Source organism: Aotus nancymaae, unplaced genomic scaffold, assembly GCF_030222135.1.
Source record: "Aotus nancymaae isolate 86718 unplaced genomic scaffold, 86718_ANA_hifiasm-v0.15.2.pri h1tg000014l, whole genome shotgun sequence".
NCBI lineage: Eukaryota > Metazoa > Chordata > Mammalia > Primates > Aotidae > Aotus > Aotus nancymaae.
The window spans coordinates 42,122,250-42,140,166 of NW_026988425.1; the positions used below are offsets into that span (position 1 = coordinate 42,122,250).

The 17,917-nt window shown below is 41.2% G+C and overlaps 1 protein-coding gene across 9 annotated transcripts in view; it reads left to right on the forward strand.

Moving 5' to 3' along the window:
• ZNF131 (zinc finger protein 131) overlaps nt 1-17,917 on the forward strand; it is a 53,788-nt gene that overhangs the window by 33,445 nt on the left and 2,426 nt on the right. For 5 of the 9 annotated variants that reach the window (XM_012449517.3, XM_012449518.3, XM_012449520.3 and 2 more), the window contains 2 exons: nt 2,663-3,345; nt 17,412-17,542. In XM_012449517.3, the coding sequence (XP_012304940.1) occupies nt 2,663-3,345; nt 17,412-17,542 (814 nt within the window). The remainder of the gene's footprint in view (nt 1-2,662; nt 3,346-17,411; nt 17,543-17,917) is intronic. The other 4 variants (XM_012449522.3, XM_012449523.3, XM_021670209.2 and 1 more) reach the window with 2 other exon arrangements.

The following is a 17,917-nucleotide window of genomic DNA, read 5'->3' on the forward strand; positions in this document are numbered from 1 at the left end:
TCTGTTTGGGGTTATGAGGTTTATGTCTTTTGACTTGACTCGGGTTTGACTTGGACAGTAGTGACTAAAGAGTACATCTTGGTTGGGCATGGTGGCTCATGCCTGTGATTCTAGAACTTTGGGAGGCCCAGGCGGGAGGATCACTTGAGCTCAGGAGTTTGAGACCAGTCTGGGCAATATAGTGAGACCTCATCTCTCTCCTCCCCACCAAAAAATTAAAAAATACACCTTAATTCTGGACATTGCTGCCCTGTTGTTATTCTTTTGCTTGATTTTAACATAAAGGTTAGGAAGCTTTTCAGCAGCGCTGACCACAAAAATTCATATTACTTTGGATCCTTTTATCATTCCCCAGTGAGAATCTTCATCAGCATTATATACCCAATTGGACTGGAAGGCTCTGTCTAGTCAGTATCTTATATATGGTTTCCCATAGGAGTTTGTCTCAAAGACATCTTTCAAAGAGGGCCTTTATAGAAGCCAAGACTGACTGCAAAAAAACTTGGAGACCTTTTACTGTCCTTTCCAAATGAATCAAAGGTGGGCATGATAAACTGTAGGAAGGACTGAACCCAAAGCTGTCCCAGGTGTTAATATTCTTCCTTAATAAGCATTATGTTCTTCCCTCATCTCCCATGTGAACCATCCAAAGTTGTGATTCACCTGGCTTCTGCCAGTAGCCATAAAAAATTTCCCTTCTTTTACATTCAGTGTAGGTGCATATTATTGTAACTTGTCTGAAAAGAAGCAGAACCTTCTGTCCCACCCAACCATTTCTTTTTTTTTTTTTTCTTTTTTTTTTTTTAAATAAGATGGGGTTTCACCCTGATGGTCAGGCTGGTCTTGAACTCCTGACCTCAGGTGATCCCCCCATCTCGGCCTCCCAAAGCGCTAGGATTACAGGCATGAGCCACTGCGCCCAGCCCACCCACCCATTTCTAATGGATCTTAGTATGGTTGTCACCATGGGGCAGACATGGTACCAGATTGTTGAAAGAGTCTCCATTTCCCCCACAGAAGAGTTTGCAGTAACCAGGGCAGCATTTCAACAGCTATTCTTGAACTTGCTGCCCAATACTCTTCCTGCAACCACCTTCCAAGTTGTTCTTATTATTAATAAGTACCTTTGTTTCCTAAAGCTACTACTGTAACAAAGTACCATAAACTGAGTGGCTTTAAACAACAGAAGTGTGTTGTTTCTCTGAAATTTAGCCTTAGTTCTGAAGGCTAAATTTCAGAAATCAAGGTATTCTTAGTGCCATGATCCTTCCCGAGACCCTAAGTGGAGCATCCTTCTTGCTTCTGGCTAAACGGCATTTCTTGGCTTATGGTAGCAGAACTCCAGTGCCTGCCTTCATCTTCACATTATCTTCTTCTCTGTCTTCATAATGGCTTTCTTCTGTGTCCAGGTTTCTTCTTCCTTGTCCCTTCTTCCTTTCTCCTGCCTCAGCCTCCCAAGTAGCTGGGATTACATGCATGTCCTACCACGCCCAGCTAATTTTTGCATTTTTAGTAGAGATGGGGTTTCTCCATGATGGTCAAACTCCCGACCTCAGGTGATCCTCCTGCCTCGGCCTCCCAAAGTGCTGGGATTACAGGCGTGAGCCACTGCACCTGGATAGACCTCAGCTTAATTCAGTTATATCTGCAGACTTATTTCCAAATACAGTCACATTCACAGATATTAGGGGCAAAGACTTCAGTATATCTTTTGCGGGGACACAATTCAACCCATAATAATGGGCAATAAAGTAGAGGATTATTTATTGCTCTTTTGACTACAGTGTAGTCAACATGTTTGCTGCTGGTTCCGGTAGACTTTCCTCAAATCCAATCAGTTGCTCTGGGATGTCTTATCCTTCCTGTTCCAGAAAGCCATTTTTTTTCAGCATCTTATCCTCAATGCCAAACAGCTGGCAAGAGCTGTGAGGGATCTGAGATTTTACTCTACTTTGCAAGCCGACATGTTTTCCTGCCACAGTGTCATGGATGCTGGAAGAAGATACAAGACTTCTGAGTCAGAAATAAAGGACTTTATTACTCTCTATATAGCAAGCAGTATAAATTTGTTTTTTTGTTCTTTTGTTTTGGGTTTTTTTTTTTTTTTTTGAGACGGAGTTTCACTCTTGTTGCTCAGGCTGGAGTGCAATGGTGTGATCTCGGCTCACCGCAACCTCTGCCTCCTGGGTTCAAGTGATTCTCCTGCCTCAGCCTCCCTAGTAGCTGGGATTACAGGCATACACCACCACACCCGACTAATTTTGTGTTTTTAGTAGAGATGGGGTTTCTCTATGTTGATGAGCCTGGTCTTGAACTCTCGACCTCAGGTGATCTGCCCACCTTAGCCTCCTAAAGTGTTGGGATTACAGGTATGAGCCACTGCACCCAGCCGGAACCTTTTTTCCCCAAAAAAATCAGCTGACTAAGTGTGGGTCTATTTCTGTGGATTTTATTCCATTAATCTTCATGTCTATGCTTTTACCACTACTATTGTCTTAATTACTGTAGCTTTATAGTAAGTCTTGAAATCAGGTAGGATAAGCTCTGCAGTCTTGTTTTCTAACTATTATATATAAATTTTATTGCTACTTTATCAGTTTTTCAAAAAAGCCTGCTAGAATTTTCTTACAGATTTTTTAAACCCCTACATTATATATTTCAGGAACAAAGAAAACTCAGCTCCATTAGAGGAAAATACCACAGGAAAAAGTGAGGCCAAAAAAAGGAAGATTGCAGAAACTTCAAATGTTATCACTGAGTCATTGCCATCTGCAGAATCAGAACCTGTTGAAATTGAGGTAGAGATTGCTGAAGGCACAATTGAAGTGGAAGATGAAGGCATTGAAACATTAGAGGAAGTGGCTTCTGCCAAGCAGTCCATAAAGTACATCCAGAGCACAGGTTCCTCTGATGATTCTGCTCTAGCACTGTTGGCAGATATTACCAGCAAGTACCGTCAAGGTGACAGAAAAGGGCAGATTAAAGAAGATGGCTGTGCATCTGACCCCACAAGCAAACAGGTAGAAGGTATTGAAATTGTGGAACTTCAGCTGTCACATGTGAAGGACTTGTTCCATTGTGAGAAATGTAACCGTTCATTTAAATTGTTTTACCATTTTAAGGAACACATGAAATCACACTCCACTGAGAGTTTCAAGTGTGAAATATGCAATAAAAGGTATCTTCGAGAGAGCGCGTGGAAACAGCACCTAAATTGTTACCACCTTGAGGAAGGTGGAGTCAGTAAGAAGCAAAGAACTGGGAAAAAAATTCACGTATGTCAGTACTGTGAAAAGCAGTTTGACCATTTTGGACATTTTAAAGAACATCTTCGAAAACATACAGGTAATTAGCAAATACTAATAGTTTGTTGTGTTTTTTCCCCCCCTACATACACTTCAAGTTTAAATATCTAAATCCTTTTTTAAAAAGTAGTGCCTCAGGCTGGGCACAGTGGCTCACGCCTGTAATCTCAGCTACTCAGGAGGCTGAGGCAGGAGAATCACTTGAACCCAGGCAGTGCAGGTTGCAGTGAACTGGCCCACATAGTTCTTCATCTACTATTTCAGTCTTCTCTCTGTCAGGAGTCCCTGACCTTGTTCATGTCTCTTGCTTGCTCCCACTACCCAGGTAATCTTTGCTAGGTCTTATGCACCAGACACAGTAGCTACCACCAACAAATTGAATCTTAGGTAGTCCCTAAAGCTACTATTACAAGGGTGTGGAGAGAGCAGTAAATACAGCATCCTAAGTGTCACACTTCTGGACATTTGTTCCCAAGTCTTTGTTATATGTGGTGGTTAAGGTTGTTTAGACTGTTAATACAGTAAATACAACATAGATATCTTACAGTATTCATAATCTTTCTCTTTGATGCTGGAGTTGGAGAGCTTCTGGTAGAAATTTTTAAAAATAGGTTTCTTATTGTCACTTAGTATACATCACTTGAAATTGAGGAACCACATAGATTCAGATGTTATTTCCCTCACTGTCCAAACTCTTACTGTCAGTATTTGAGGACTGAAGAAATACAAGAATAGCAAAGAGATTTTGTACTTTAAGGCTCAGAATGGATTTAAAAGTCTTCAGGGTACTAGTTTGGGTAACTAATAGGCATTTATGAAATCTTTTGGGAAAATGCTTTCTGATTTCAAACATAGTATATAGAGTCGACTCTTGAACAACATGGGTTGGAACTGTTTGGGTCCACTTATATGCAGATTTTTTTCAGCTACATATGGCTCAAAATTACAGTATTCCCAGGATGCAAAACCCGTGTATGTAGAAGATAAACTTTTAGTTTGTGTGGTTTCACAGGGCCGGCTGCAGGACTTGAGTAAACGTGAATTTTGCTATAGGAATCAATCCCTTACATGTACCAAGGGATGCCTACCTGTTTTATATAGTATTTGAAAACTGCCCATAGTTATACTTTCTGGTCCTTAGAAAATGAATATTTAATAGTCTGTTGGTGAACATTTTTGTAGTAATTGGATTAATTATGCAAGACGATTGTTATACCAGAAGCACAATAAACAAATGTTGGTAAGTAACTTGCAAACTTTGATGGCGGTTTCCAATGCTCCAGCAGATAATCAGTAGCTTTTAGAGCCTATGAATGTGAAAGTAGCCAGCCACAGTTACCTGTTTTACTCACTACATTACCTACTGACTTTTACCTGTTAGAAAATAGGACAACACGGACCACTTTGGAAATCTTTAAATGTGCCTCTCAGGTCTTTACATTTTTTATTTTGGATTTGACAGCAGAATATAGGGTTAAAGTGTATTATGTTGTATGTCTTTGTCTTTCCCTTAGAAATGATGTCAGATAAGTGATTTAAGTAGTAGTTATAAATTACAGAACCGAATGGGCGCAGTGGCTCATGCCTGTAATCCCAGTGCTTTGAGAGGCTGAGGCGGGCAGATCATGAGGTCAGGAGTTCGAGACCAGTCTGGCAACATGGTGAAAACTTGTCTCTACTAAAAATATGAAAGATTAGCCAGGTGTGGTGGCAGGTGCCTGTAACCCCAGCTACTCAGGAGGCTGAGGCAGGAGAATCACTTGAACCTCAGAGGCGGAGGTTGTAGTGAGTCGAGACCGTGCCACAGCACTCCAGCCTGGGCAACAGAGCAAGACTCTGTCTAAAAAAGAAAAAAAAATACAGAACCATATACCGATTGGAGGAACAGTTAAGCACATAAGACAAACCGAACTTTCATTCTTTTTTAACTTTAATTTCTATACTGGTAATTAGTTCCAAGATAGTTGTAGATATGATTGATGACTTAGTGAATTTAGAAAGAGTGTAAGTATAGGCATACATTGGTGATATTGCAGGTTCAGTTCCAGACCATTGTAAGTAATAAAGCTAATGCCACAATAAAGCAAGTCACACATTTTTTCCCCCTTGTGCATAAAAGTTAGATTTATACTGTTCTGTAGTCTCATAGTGTATACCTAATTTTAAAATATTTTATTGCTAAAAAATGCAAACAATAATTTTGAGCCTTCAGCGAGTTGTAATTTTTTTTGCTGTTGGAGAGTGTTGCTCTAGTGTTGATTGCTCTTAACTGACCAGGGTGGTGGTTGCTGAATGTTGGGGTAGCTGGGGAATTTCTTAAAATAAGACAGTGAAGTTTACCCTGATGACTCATTCATGAGAGATTTTTCTGAAGCATGCCATGCTGTTTGATTACATTTTACCCACAATAGAGCCTCTTTCAAAATTTGAGTCAGCCCCCTCAGACTCTGCTCCTGCTTTATGCTCAGTTTATGGAATATTATAAATTGTTTGTTGTCATTTAAACAATGTTCACAGCATCTTCATGGGATTCCCTCTCAAGAAACCACCTTCTGTTTATCCATAAGAAACAGCTCCTTATCTGCTCAAGTTTTATCATGAAATTGCAGCAGTTCAGTCACATCTTGAGGCCCCACTTCCAATTCTGGTTATCTTGCTCTTTTTACCACATCTACAGTTATTTTCCACACAGAAGTCTTGAACCCCTCAAAGTCATCCGTGAGGGTTGGAATCAACTTCTTCCCAACTCCTGTTAATGTTGACATTTTGACTGTCTTCTGTGAATCACAGCCATTCTTAATAGCATGTAGAATGGTGAATCCTTTCCAGAAGGCTTTCAGTTTACTTTGCTCAAATCTGTTAGAGGAGTCACTACATATGGCACCTATGGCCTTACAAAATGTATTTCTTTTCTTTTTTTTCTTTTTCCCGAAACAGGGTCTCACTCTGTTGCCCAGGCTGGAGTACAGTGGCACAATCACAGTCTTGACCTCCTGGGCTTAAGTGATCCTTCTGCCTCAGCTTCCTGAGTAGCTGGACTACAGATGTGTGCCACCATGCCCAATTTTTTCTACTTTTTTTTTTAGTGATGAGGTTTCACCACATTGCCCGGACTTGGAACATAGGCATGAGCCACCATGCTCGGCCCCCTGTATTTCTATAGAAATTCCTTTTCTCACCATTCTAGAGGTTAGAAGTTCAAGATCATTGTGTTGGTTTCTTTTGAGACTTCTTTCTTTGGCTTGCAGGTGTCTGTCTTCTCTCTGTTTCCTTTCATGGTTTATCCTCTATGTGCATGCATCTCTGGTGTGGCCCTGTATTTCTTAATAATTCTTAGTAAGACTAGAAAGTCAGTTATTCCTTGATCTGTGGGCTGCAGAATGGCTGTTGTGTTAGCAGACTGAAAACAATGTTAATCTTCTTGAACTTCTCCCTTAGAACTCTTGGATGACCAGCTGCATTGTCAGTGAGTAGTAGTATTTTGAAAGGAGTCTTCTGAGCGGTAGGTTTCAACAATGGGCTTAAAATAGTCAATAACCATGATGTAAACAGCTGTCAACCAAACTTTGTTCTTCCACTTTTGTAGCCCAGCTGGAGTACATGTGATAAGATTGTTAAGGACCCTAGGATTATTTGAGTGGTAAATGAGTGATTGGCTTTAACTTAAAGTCACTAGCTGCATTAGCTCCCATCAAGAAAGTCATCCTGTCCTTTAAAGCTTTGAAGCTAGTTATTGACTTCTTTCTAGCTATGAAAGCCCTAGATGGCATCTTCCAATACAAAGCTGTTTTGTCTACATTGAATATCTGTTTTGTGTGGCCACCTTCACCAATGATCTTAACTAGGTATTCTGGATAACTTGCTACAGTTTCTGCATCAGCATGTGGTGCTTCATTCACATTGCATTTTTATGTTTTAGCGATGGCTTCTTTCCTTAAATTTCATTAACTAATCTCTTCTAGCTTCCAGCTTTTCTTGGGCAACTTCTTATTTCTGTCAGCCTTCATAGAATTGAAGAAAGGGCCTTGTTCTGCGTTAGGCTTTGGCTAAAGGGAATTTTTGTTTGGTTTAATCTTTTATCCAGGTTACTCACTCTTTCTCTGTATCAGCAGAAGGTGGTTTTGCTTTCTTACCATTCATATGTTCATTAGTTTAGCACTTTTAATTTCCTTAGAGAACTTTTCCTTTTCAGTCATAACTACCTGGCATAGGAGACCTAGCTTTCAGCTTGTCTCAACTTTTGATATGCCTTGCCCTCATAGGCTTCATCACTTCTACCTTTTGGTTTGAAGTGAGAGACATGACTCTTTCACTTAAATACTTAGAGGCTGTTGTGAGGTTATTAATTGGTCTAATTTAAATATTGTTGCCTCTCAAGGAATAGGGAGAGATGAGGGAAAAGCTGGTTGGTGGAATAGTCAGGATGCATACAACATTTATCAATTAAGTTCTCTGTCTATTATGGGTGTGGTTCAGGGCACCCCAAAATAATTGCAGTAGTAACATCAAAGATCACTGATCACAGATCAGTATAACAGATAATTTTAAATTTGAAATACTGTAAGAATTATAGTCACACTGAGACATGAAGCCAAGTACATGCTGTTGGGAAAAATGGCACCAATAAACTTGCTTGACGTGGGGTTGTCACAAATCTTCAATTTTTCAAAAAGTCCAGTAAAGTGAAGCACAATAAAATGAGGTATATTTGTAAGTAGTTTTAAATTACGTTTAAGTTAATAAAAAGTGGATTTTTCCCTTATAACAAACTGTGAAGGCAGGAGATAATCCTCTTCCTGTTTACTGTCATCAAAACATACATCCCATTAGTGTCATTTTGCATATTATTAGTTTGGTTTATTTTATGCTCTTAAAGTATGCACTGTAATCTGTGGCTTGTTTGTTTTGTATGGAGTCTCGCTGTGTTGCCCAGGCTGGAATGCAGTGACACGAGCTTGGCTCACTGCAACTTCTGCATCCCAGGTCAAGCAATTCTCCTGCCTCAGCCTCCCGAGTAACTAAGAATACCAGCACCCACCACTATGCCCAGCTAATTTTTGTATTTTTTGTAGAGACGGGGTTTTACTGTGTTGGCCAGGCTGGTCTCAAACTCCTGATCTCATGATCCACCTGCTTCGGCCTCCCAAAGTGCTGGGATTACAGGTGTGAGCCACTGTGCCAGGCCAATTTTAGCTGTTATTTTTCCTCTGAATTTATTTTATTTTTGTTTGGAAAGTAGTGATGATAATGCCATACCACTAGGTCATGAATATGAAACAGAATCCTTGCCTTCAAGGAGCTCAGGATATGTTGGGGGGTGGGGACAAGCATGTATAATCTGTATAACATGCTAAGTGCTGACAGAGGTAAGCAGAATCCTATGGGAATGCTTGCCTCGGTTGCTTGTGATGGAAGAGACAAAGGTGATATCTTAGTCTGTTCTGTTGCTTATAACAGTACCCCAAACTGGGCAATTTTAAAGAAAAATAATTTATTTCTTACAGTTCTGGAGGCTAAGAAGCTTACTGTTATGAGGCCACATCTGGTGAGAGCCCTGCCAGTGGCGACTCTGCAGAGTCTTGAGGCCACGCAGGGTATCACATGGTGAGGGAGCTGAGTGTGCTAGCTCAGATTTCTCTTACTCTTCTTTTAAAGCCACCCATCCCATTCCCATGATAACTCATTAATTCATTGATCCATGAATGGATTAATCTCTTCATGAGGGGAGAGTCCTCATGATCCTGTCACCTTTTAAAGGTCCTACCTCTCAATACTACCACATTGGGGTTTAAGTTTCAACCTGAATTTGAATGGGACATTCAGGCTATAGCAGGTGGCTTCCAGGGGTTGCTACCCTTTGATGACTCAGAAAGGAAAAGGAGTTAGCTTGGAAACAGGCATTCCAGGCAAAGGAAGTGAAATATATACAGTCATAGAGGAATGAGAGGAAACAAATTGTTTGGATTATTGCTAGTAGGGCATTATGGCCAGAGGGTTGGGTCCAAGTAGAGGAATGCCAGGAGATGTGGCCAAAGGGATTGGAAGGGTTGACCATGTGGCATGCACTTGGGCATCATATGAGGGGATCTACAGTGGTGTAAGAGTAAGAAAGAGGGAGAGTAATGAGAGATGAGTTTGAGATCATGTTATTTTCATAAGTTTCATAAGTGAGTTGGAATATTATCTTGGAAGACTGGGTCATTTTAAAGGAGTTTAAGCCAGGAAGAGATCTCATCAGATTCATATTCTAGAGAGATGACTGGCAAGATAGATTGGAGTGGGTTGAAACCTGCTAGCTCAGTGAAGAATCTGTTGGAGTGATCTAAACTAGAATGGGAAGTTGGGTAAAGGCAGTGTTAGTGGAAAAGAGATCTGAGTAACATCAGGTAACCTGGATCAATAGGATTTTTTGGTCAGTGAGGTGTAGGAGTAAAAGAAAGCTGGTGACTCCCAGCTTTCTGATTTGGATGGCTATTTGATTGGAGGCTAATTAACTTAGAAAAAACATGTAGAAGAGTAAACAGATGGGGGAGCAGGGAAATACCAGACTTGTTGACAGATACACCTGTGGGACACAGAGTGTCAAAGCCTCTAGGTTCTCTAGGTAATCTTTAGCCATGTTTTCAAACAGTTACTCCTTAGTTTCCAAGAAAGGTAGTGTGGAATCATCCAGCAATCAGAATATCACTTCCAGCTCCAGTTCAGCATTTGCCACCATTATGAACTTGACTGGTCACTGTATCTTGGGCTTTTCTTGTCTGTGTAAATAAGGATAAAGATACCTACTTTACAAGGTTGTGACAAATCAGAAAATGGTGAAAGCACTTTGAAAACTGTACTGTCCACACATCTACAAGAATTAATATCTTGCTATTTTTGATATTTTACTGAGCTTACTAAATTTTTTAAATAGCAAAAGTTTAGGTGGCACACAATGAAAATTGAGTCTCATTTCTACTCAAGTAGATCTCTTGAAGTAATTACTGCCATCCTTTTGTGATTCATCCTTCCAGATACATTCTTTGCATTTTCAGGGAGCCTTAGACATTTAACAGGCACACGTGCTTTCAGGAAAACAAACAAGCATATGGTAGTACAGCATTATGCCATTTAATTTATCTTTGAGTCATTTTTTAAAATGTGTGAAACATTAATATTTAAATTTTCTTCCTGTGGCTGCACAGTATTTCAGTCTATGGGTATATCAATTACTATTGATGAACATTTAGGTTATTGCTAGGCTTTTGCTATTACAGACTATGCTGCAGTATGCATGTTTGTACAGATGCCTTTTCACATGTTAGGTGATATCATTTTTTTTTTTTTTTTTAGAGAGAGAGAGAGAGAATAAGAAGGAGGAAAAAGGAAGAGAAAGAGAGAGAGAATAGGGAGGAGGGAAAAGGAAAAGAAAGAGGGAGAGAGAATGGGAGTATTGCTTTCTTGCCCAGGCTAGAATACAATTTAGTAATGGGTATTGAAAACCTCTTTTATACTGATAATTATACTTAATGATGTAGTCAGGAAGGAATAAGGGAAGAAGATAACAAACAAACAGCCAACCAATATTTCATTTAAACCTTTGAAATGCTATGCGATTACTGAGAAGTGATTTACTTCCAATTATATAGTCACCTTTGGAATAGATGTGAGGTGGTAATGTATGTTTTGTGTATTTGAAGTGGAGAGTTCTATAAATGTTTATTAAGTTTACTTGTTCCTGGTCTGAGTTCAAGTTCTGAATATCCTTGTTAATTTTCTATCTCGTTGATCTATAGAATCGTTAGCTCTTCTTGTTGCATTGATCCTTTTGCCATTATGTAATGTCCTTCTGCCTCTTTTGATCTTTGTTGCTTTAAAGTCTACTTTATCAGAGGCGAGAATTGCATCTCCTGCTTTTTGTTTATTAGTTTATTTATACTCTCTGTTTGATTGGTAAATCTTCCTCCTTCTCTCTGAGTCTTTGTGTATTGTTGCATGTAAGATGGGCCCGGATGCAGCATACCGATGGGTTTTGGCTTTTTATCCAATTAAAATATATATAAGTTTAATACTGGCGTTTGATGCTAGCTGGCTGTTTTGCCCATTAGTTGATGTAAATTTTTTATTGTGTTAAAGTTCTTTGCTTTTTGATATATTTTTGGAAAGGCTGATATTGGTTGTTCCTTTATATGTATAGTGCTTCTTTCAGAAGCTCTTGTAAAGCAGGCCTGGTGGTGGTGAACTCTCTAAGTACTTGTTTGTTCGCAAAAGATTTAATTTTTCCTTCGCTCATAAAGCTTAGTTTGGCTGGATAGGAAATTCTGGGTTGAAAGTTCTTTTCTTTAAGGATGTTAAATATTGGTCCCCACTCTTTTCTGGCTTGTAGGGTTTCTCCTGAGAGATCTGCTGTGAGTCTGATAGGTTTCCCTTTATGGGTAACCTGACCTTTCTCTCTGGCTGCCCTTAGTATTTTCTCCTTCATTTCAACCCTAATAAATCTGGCGATTATGTGCCTTGGGGTTGGTCTTCTTGAAGAATATCTTTGTGGTGTTCTCTGTATTACCTGGAGTTGAATATTACCCTGCTTTGCCAGGTTGGGAAAATTTTCCTGAATGATATCCTGAAGAGTATTTTCCAACTTGGATTCATTCTCTTTATCACATTCAGGTACACCTATCAAACGTAGATTAGGTCTTTTCACATAGTCCCATATTTCCTGGAGACTTTGCTCATTGCTTTTCATCCTTTTTTCTGCATTCTTGTCTTCTCGTTTCATTTCACTGAGCTGGTCCTCGACTTCTGATATCCTTCCTTCTGCTTGATCAATTCGACTGTTTAAACTTGTGCATGCTTCGCGAAGTTCTCGTGTTGTGTTTTTCAGCTCCATCAATTCACTTATATTCTTCTCTAAATTGTCCATTCTGGTTAACAGTTCGTCAAACCTTTTTTCAAGGTTCTTAGTTTCTTTGCATTGGGTTAGAACAAGTTCTTTTAATTCACAGAAGTTTCTTATCACCCACGTTTTGAAACCTGCTTCTGTTATTGGAACACACGTGTAATCTATTAAGCCTTGTTCCGTTACTGATGAGGAATTGCAATCCCCTGTAGAGGGAGAGGCATTCTGATTTTGAGTATTCTCTACCTTTTTACGCTGGTTTCTTCCCTTCATTATATATTTGTCCGTCTGTCGTCTTTATAATTACCGACTTTCTAACTGGGTCTCTGACGTCCAACTTGTTGATTCCCTGCGCCGAAATCTGAGCAATCCACTGAGCCGGCCAAAACAGCGGTGTTAAGATTGATGGTGCTTTTCTGCCTGGGAATCTCCAGACTCTGCACCAAGAACTGGCGTGCTAAGGCACCAGCAAAACCGCCACGCCGGCCACAAGAGTCGCCCTGGCGACCTGTGGAGCTCCTCCACTGGGAATCTCCTGGTCCGTGAGCAACTAATATTCGTCTGAAAGTGTGGTGTCATCTCATTCTTTGCGCTTTCACTGGGAGGTACGTGCCCGAGCTGCTAATCATCAGCCATCTTGGATCTCTCTCCGACAGTATCTTCGGTGATATCATTTTTAAGAGCAGAATTACCAGGCCAAAGAATATCCACTTATTTATTTATTTATTTGAGATGGAGTCTCACACTATCACCTGGGCTGGAGTGCGATGACGCAGTATCAGTTCACTGCAACTTCTGCCTCCTGGATTCAAGCAATTCTCCTGCCTCAGCCTCCCGAGTAGGCGCCCACCACCATGCACAGCTAATTTTTTCTATTTTTAGTAGAGACAGGGTTTCACTATGTTGGCCAGGCTAGTCTCAAACTCCTGACCTCATGATCCACCCACCTTGGCTTCCCAAGAATATGCACGTTTTATATCTTTACAGAGATGATCAAATTGCCATTTAAGAAGAGGCTATGCTAATTTGTTTCTAGGTCTCACTGATAATGAAAAATGATTCATTGATAAAACCACTAAACTTAACCATTTCATTTAGCAATATTGCCCATCATTTTGTGAATTGAGAAGAGTTTCTGTATTACACTAATTCCAGGTAATTAGGTCTTTTCTCTCAAATTAACTTTTCATCACATAAAAATTGTGATGAAAGCTATAATTGTTTTGTCAGAAATAATATATATAAAAGCTATAATTGTTTCGTTAGAGAAAGAATACATATAGCTCAGTTACTTGACTGTCATTGTATTTAAGTGTGAGGGTTACATCTAGGACCTGCTCATCACTGGGGCTCCACCTTCCATCCTGGAATTATTTAGTTGTTACTCCTACCTGCTGTATTCAGCTATTACTCCTACCTGCTGGTTGCTGAGGACTGCTAGAGAAAATTCTTATCTCAAACTTTAAATTAGGTACTTTAGTGTCTGATTTATCTCTTTTCCTAATTGCTGTTTCAGAGCTTCCCTATATATTCAAGACCTTTGCCCACACCCCACCTCCAGCAGATAGCATACTTGTTTTCCAACCCCCAACTTACCTGTAGCAGCATTCATCTTTGTCCCCTTCTCTTTTTTTTTTTTTTTTTTTGAGACAAAGTCTCACTCTCTTGCCAGGGCCTGGAGTGCAGTGGTGTGATCCTGGCTCACTGCAGCCTTTGCTTCCACCTCCCAGGTTCAAGCTATTCTCCTGCCTCAGCCTCCGGAGTAGCTGGGGCTACAGGTGTGTGCCACCACACCCAGCTCATGTTTGTATTTTTTAATAGAGATGGGGTTTCACCATGATGGTCTCAATCTCTTGACTTTGTGATCTGCCTGCCTTGGCCTTCTAAAGTGCTGGGATTACAGGTGTGAACCACCGTGCCCAGCCTTTTTTTTTTTTTTTTTTTCCCAAAGACAGAATTTCACCCTGTCGCCCAGGCTGGAGTCCGATGGTGGGTTCTCGGCTCACTGCAACCCCTGCCTTCCAGGTTCAAGCGATTCTTGTGCCTCAGCCTCCCAATTAGCTGGGATTACAAGCACCTGCCACCAGTGGGCCTAGCTAATTTTTTTTTTTTTGTATTTTTAGTAGAAACGAAGTTTCACCATATTGGTCAGGCTGGTTGCAAACTCCTGACCTCACATGATCCACCAGTGGTGGAATTACAGGCGTGTGCCACCATGCTGGCCTGTCCCCTCTTATTCTAGAGAAAGAGATTTCCCTTCAAAGCCAATTCTGGATTTTATGCCTTGATGTCCCTCTAAAACTATGTACCATCTATCATTCCAACTCCTTTCTCCATTGCCTCCTTGCCCATCAGCAAATAAATAATGGATGTCTCTCCTGACTTAAAGAATCCTATTAGGCTGGGCTCAGTGGCTCACCCCTGTAATGCCAGGACTTTGGGAGGCCGAGGTGGGTGGATCACGAGGTCAGGAGATCGAGACCATCCTGGTCAACATGGTGAAACCCCGTCTCTAGTAAAAATACAAAAACTTACCTGGGCATGCTGGTGCTGCATGCTTGTAGTCCCAGCTACTTGGGAGGCTGAGGCAGGAGAATTGCTTGAACCCAGGAGGCAGAGATTGCAGTGAGCCGAGATCGCGCCACTGCACTACAGCCTGGGTGACAGTGCAAGACTTTGTCTCAAAAAAGAAAAAAGGGGCCGGGCACGGTGGCTCAAGCCAGTAATCCCAGCACTTTGGGAGGCCGAGGCGGGTGGATCACGAGGTCAAGAGATCGAGACCATCCTGGTCAACATGGTGAAACCCTGTCTCTACTAATACAAAAAATAGCTGGGCATGGTGGCGCATGCCTGTAATCCCAGCTACTCAGGAGGCTGAAGCAGGAGAATTGCCTGAACCCAGGAGGCGGAGGTTGCAGTGAGCCGAGATTGTGCCATTGCACTCCAGCCTGGGTAATGAGCGAAACTCCGTCTCAAGAAAAAAAAGAAAAAAGAATCCTATTATTGGCATGCTCCCTTCTAGCTAGTCATCTGTCTTCTTGTAGGCCTTTTTATTTATTTTTATTTTTATTTATTTATTTATTTTTTCCGAGACAGAGTTTCGCTCTTGTTACTCAGGCTGGAGTGCAATGGCGCGATCTCGGCTCACCGCCACCTCCGCCTCGTGGGTTCAGGCAATTCTCCTGCCTCCGCCTCCTGAGTAGCTGGGATTACAGGCACGCGCCACCATGCTCAGCTAATTTTTTGTATTTTTAGTAGAGACGGGGTTTCACCATGTTGATCGGGATGGTCTCGATCTCTTGACCTCGTGAGCCACCGCACCTGGCCAGGCCTTTTTATTTTTAAATAGAAATGGGGTCTCACTCTGTTGCCCAGGCTGTTCTCGTCAAGCAGTCGTCCTGCCTTGGCCTCCCAAAGTGCTGCTGGAACTATAGGCATAAGCCATCATGTTTGGCCTTCTGGGCCTTTTTAAAAGAAATTTGGTACTGTTTTCATTGACATGCTTCTCTCTCAGTCTTCCTCGCCCCATGGCAGTCGGCCTTCTGATCCATTACGCCACTGGCTACTGTCATTTCCTTGTTTTCTTTCCTTCTACTTCTGGCTGTTTCATCCACTTTGCTAGCTCATCTACCTGATGTTTTAACTTGGTATTTCACTGGGTTCTTGCCCTTGATTCTTGTTATCATACAACATACTCAGAAATGTTTTCCAGCCTGAAGGTTTTTATCACTTAACCCCTAATTTGGCCAGGCAGGGTGACTCAGGCCTGTAATCCCAGCACTTTGGGAGGCCGAAGCAGGCAGATCACCTGAGGTCAGGAGGTTGAGACCAGCCTGGCCAACATGGTGAAACCCTGTGCCTACTAAAAATACAAAAAAAATTAGCCAGGCATGGTGGTGGGCACCTGTAGTCCCAGCTACTTGGGAGGCTGAGACACGAGAATCGCTTGAACCCAGGAAGTGGAGGTTGCAGTGAGCCAAGATTGCACCACTGCACTCCAGCCTGGACAACAGAGTAAGGCTCTGTCTCAAAAGAAAAACCGTAATTTATATGTGAGTGCACCCTCTCTTTGGCTCCAGAATGATCTTCACAGCTATCTACTGGACATCTCCACTGTTCTGAGTACCTTGAACTCAACAGACAAAAAACTGAATTCATAATCTTTCCCAGTATGCCCCCCTCCAAACCTACGTGGACTCCTGTGTCCTGTTTCTTTATTCTCATTCATATTCTAAGCCTGGGATCTGGGAGTCATCACGGATACCTCCCTCCTTACTCCTCACCCACCGTGCTGTTTTATTAAAACCTCTGTGTCTCTGCCCAAAATGAACTTCCTTCTTTCCTTTTTTTCTCTTACTTCATTCTAGGCCGAATTGCCTCTTCCTCTGTGCTGCTTCAGTACATATTCCACCGCTCTTTTCTGTAACAGATCTTTTACAGTTCATTGCGTTTGTGTTTTCATGTATTTCATCTTTGTACTTTGGCCTTTAATAGGAAGTTTTTTTGCAAAGGACAATTTATCTTCTTCATCACCTAGCACATGGTCTAGCACATGGTAAGTGGGCAAAAAATGCAGAAAGGATAATGATGCATTGCCCCAAAATAGAAATTGATCATGATTTTTATCTAAGTAAAAAATAAATAATTTTTTTAAAAGTGCAAAATGCATGGAACAGAATTTAGATCCAAATTATGTTTATCTTTTTCAAAGCAGAGATACGATTATAATAAATAGTAAATTTTATTATTTTTGCTATCTCTAGAAAAGTCTTTGGAATATGGTGAAAATATTTCAATTGTGATTTCTCCTTTTAGGAATTTGCTATTAAAATTAACCAGAAGGGCTAGGTGCAGTGGCTCACGCCTTTAATCCCAGCACTTTGGGAGACCAAGGCTGCTGGATCACCTGAGGTCAGGATTTCAAGACCAGCCTGGACAACATGATGAAACCCCACCTCTGCTGAAAACACAAAAAAAATTAGCTGGGCATGGTCCAGGCACCTGTGATCCCAGTTACTTGGGAGGCTGAAGCAGGAGAATCGCTTGAACCCAGGAGGCAGAGGTTGCAGTGAGCCAAGACCGTGCCACTGCACTCCAGCCTGGGTGACAGAGTGAGATTCTGTCTCAAAAAAAAAAAAAAAAAATAACCAAAAAGAAAAAACAAATGTTTAAAATCACTTGCTCTTATGATTTTCTTCATTTGCCAGCGTATCTTTTTTCTCCTCTAACAGGTGAAAAACCTTTTGAATGTCCAAATTGTCATGAACGATTTGCTAGAAATAGCACCCTCAAATGTCACCTCACTGCATGCCAAACTGGAGTAGGGGCAAAAAAAGGAAGGAAGAAGCTCTACGAATGCCAGGTGTGTGCAGATACATTCAGTTCTTAACAAAGGAATCTTGTGTTTGCAGTCATTAAAAGCAGAGTCACAGAGTCTAAGCAAAGGTACAGGGGCTGACAATCTGGAAAGAAGTAAGGGTAAAGAACATTATTGTTTTGGGGACTAAATTAGTTTTTTTAACCCAACCCTAGATGACGTCAATGTCAATAAAAATTATGTCCTATAGCCAGGCGCCATGGCTCATGCCTATCATTCCAGCACTTTGGGAGGCCGAGGCAGGTAGTCAGGAGTACAAGATCAGCCTGGCCAAGATGGTGAAACCCCATCTCTACTAAAAATACAAAAAATTAGCAGGGCATGTTGGCGGGTGCCTCTAATCCAAGCTCCTCAGGGGGA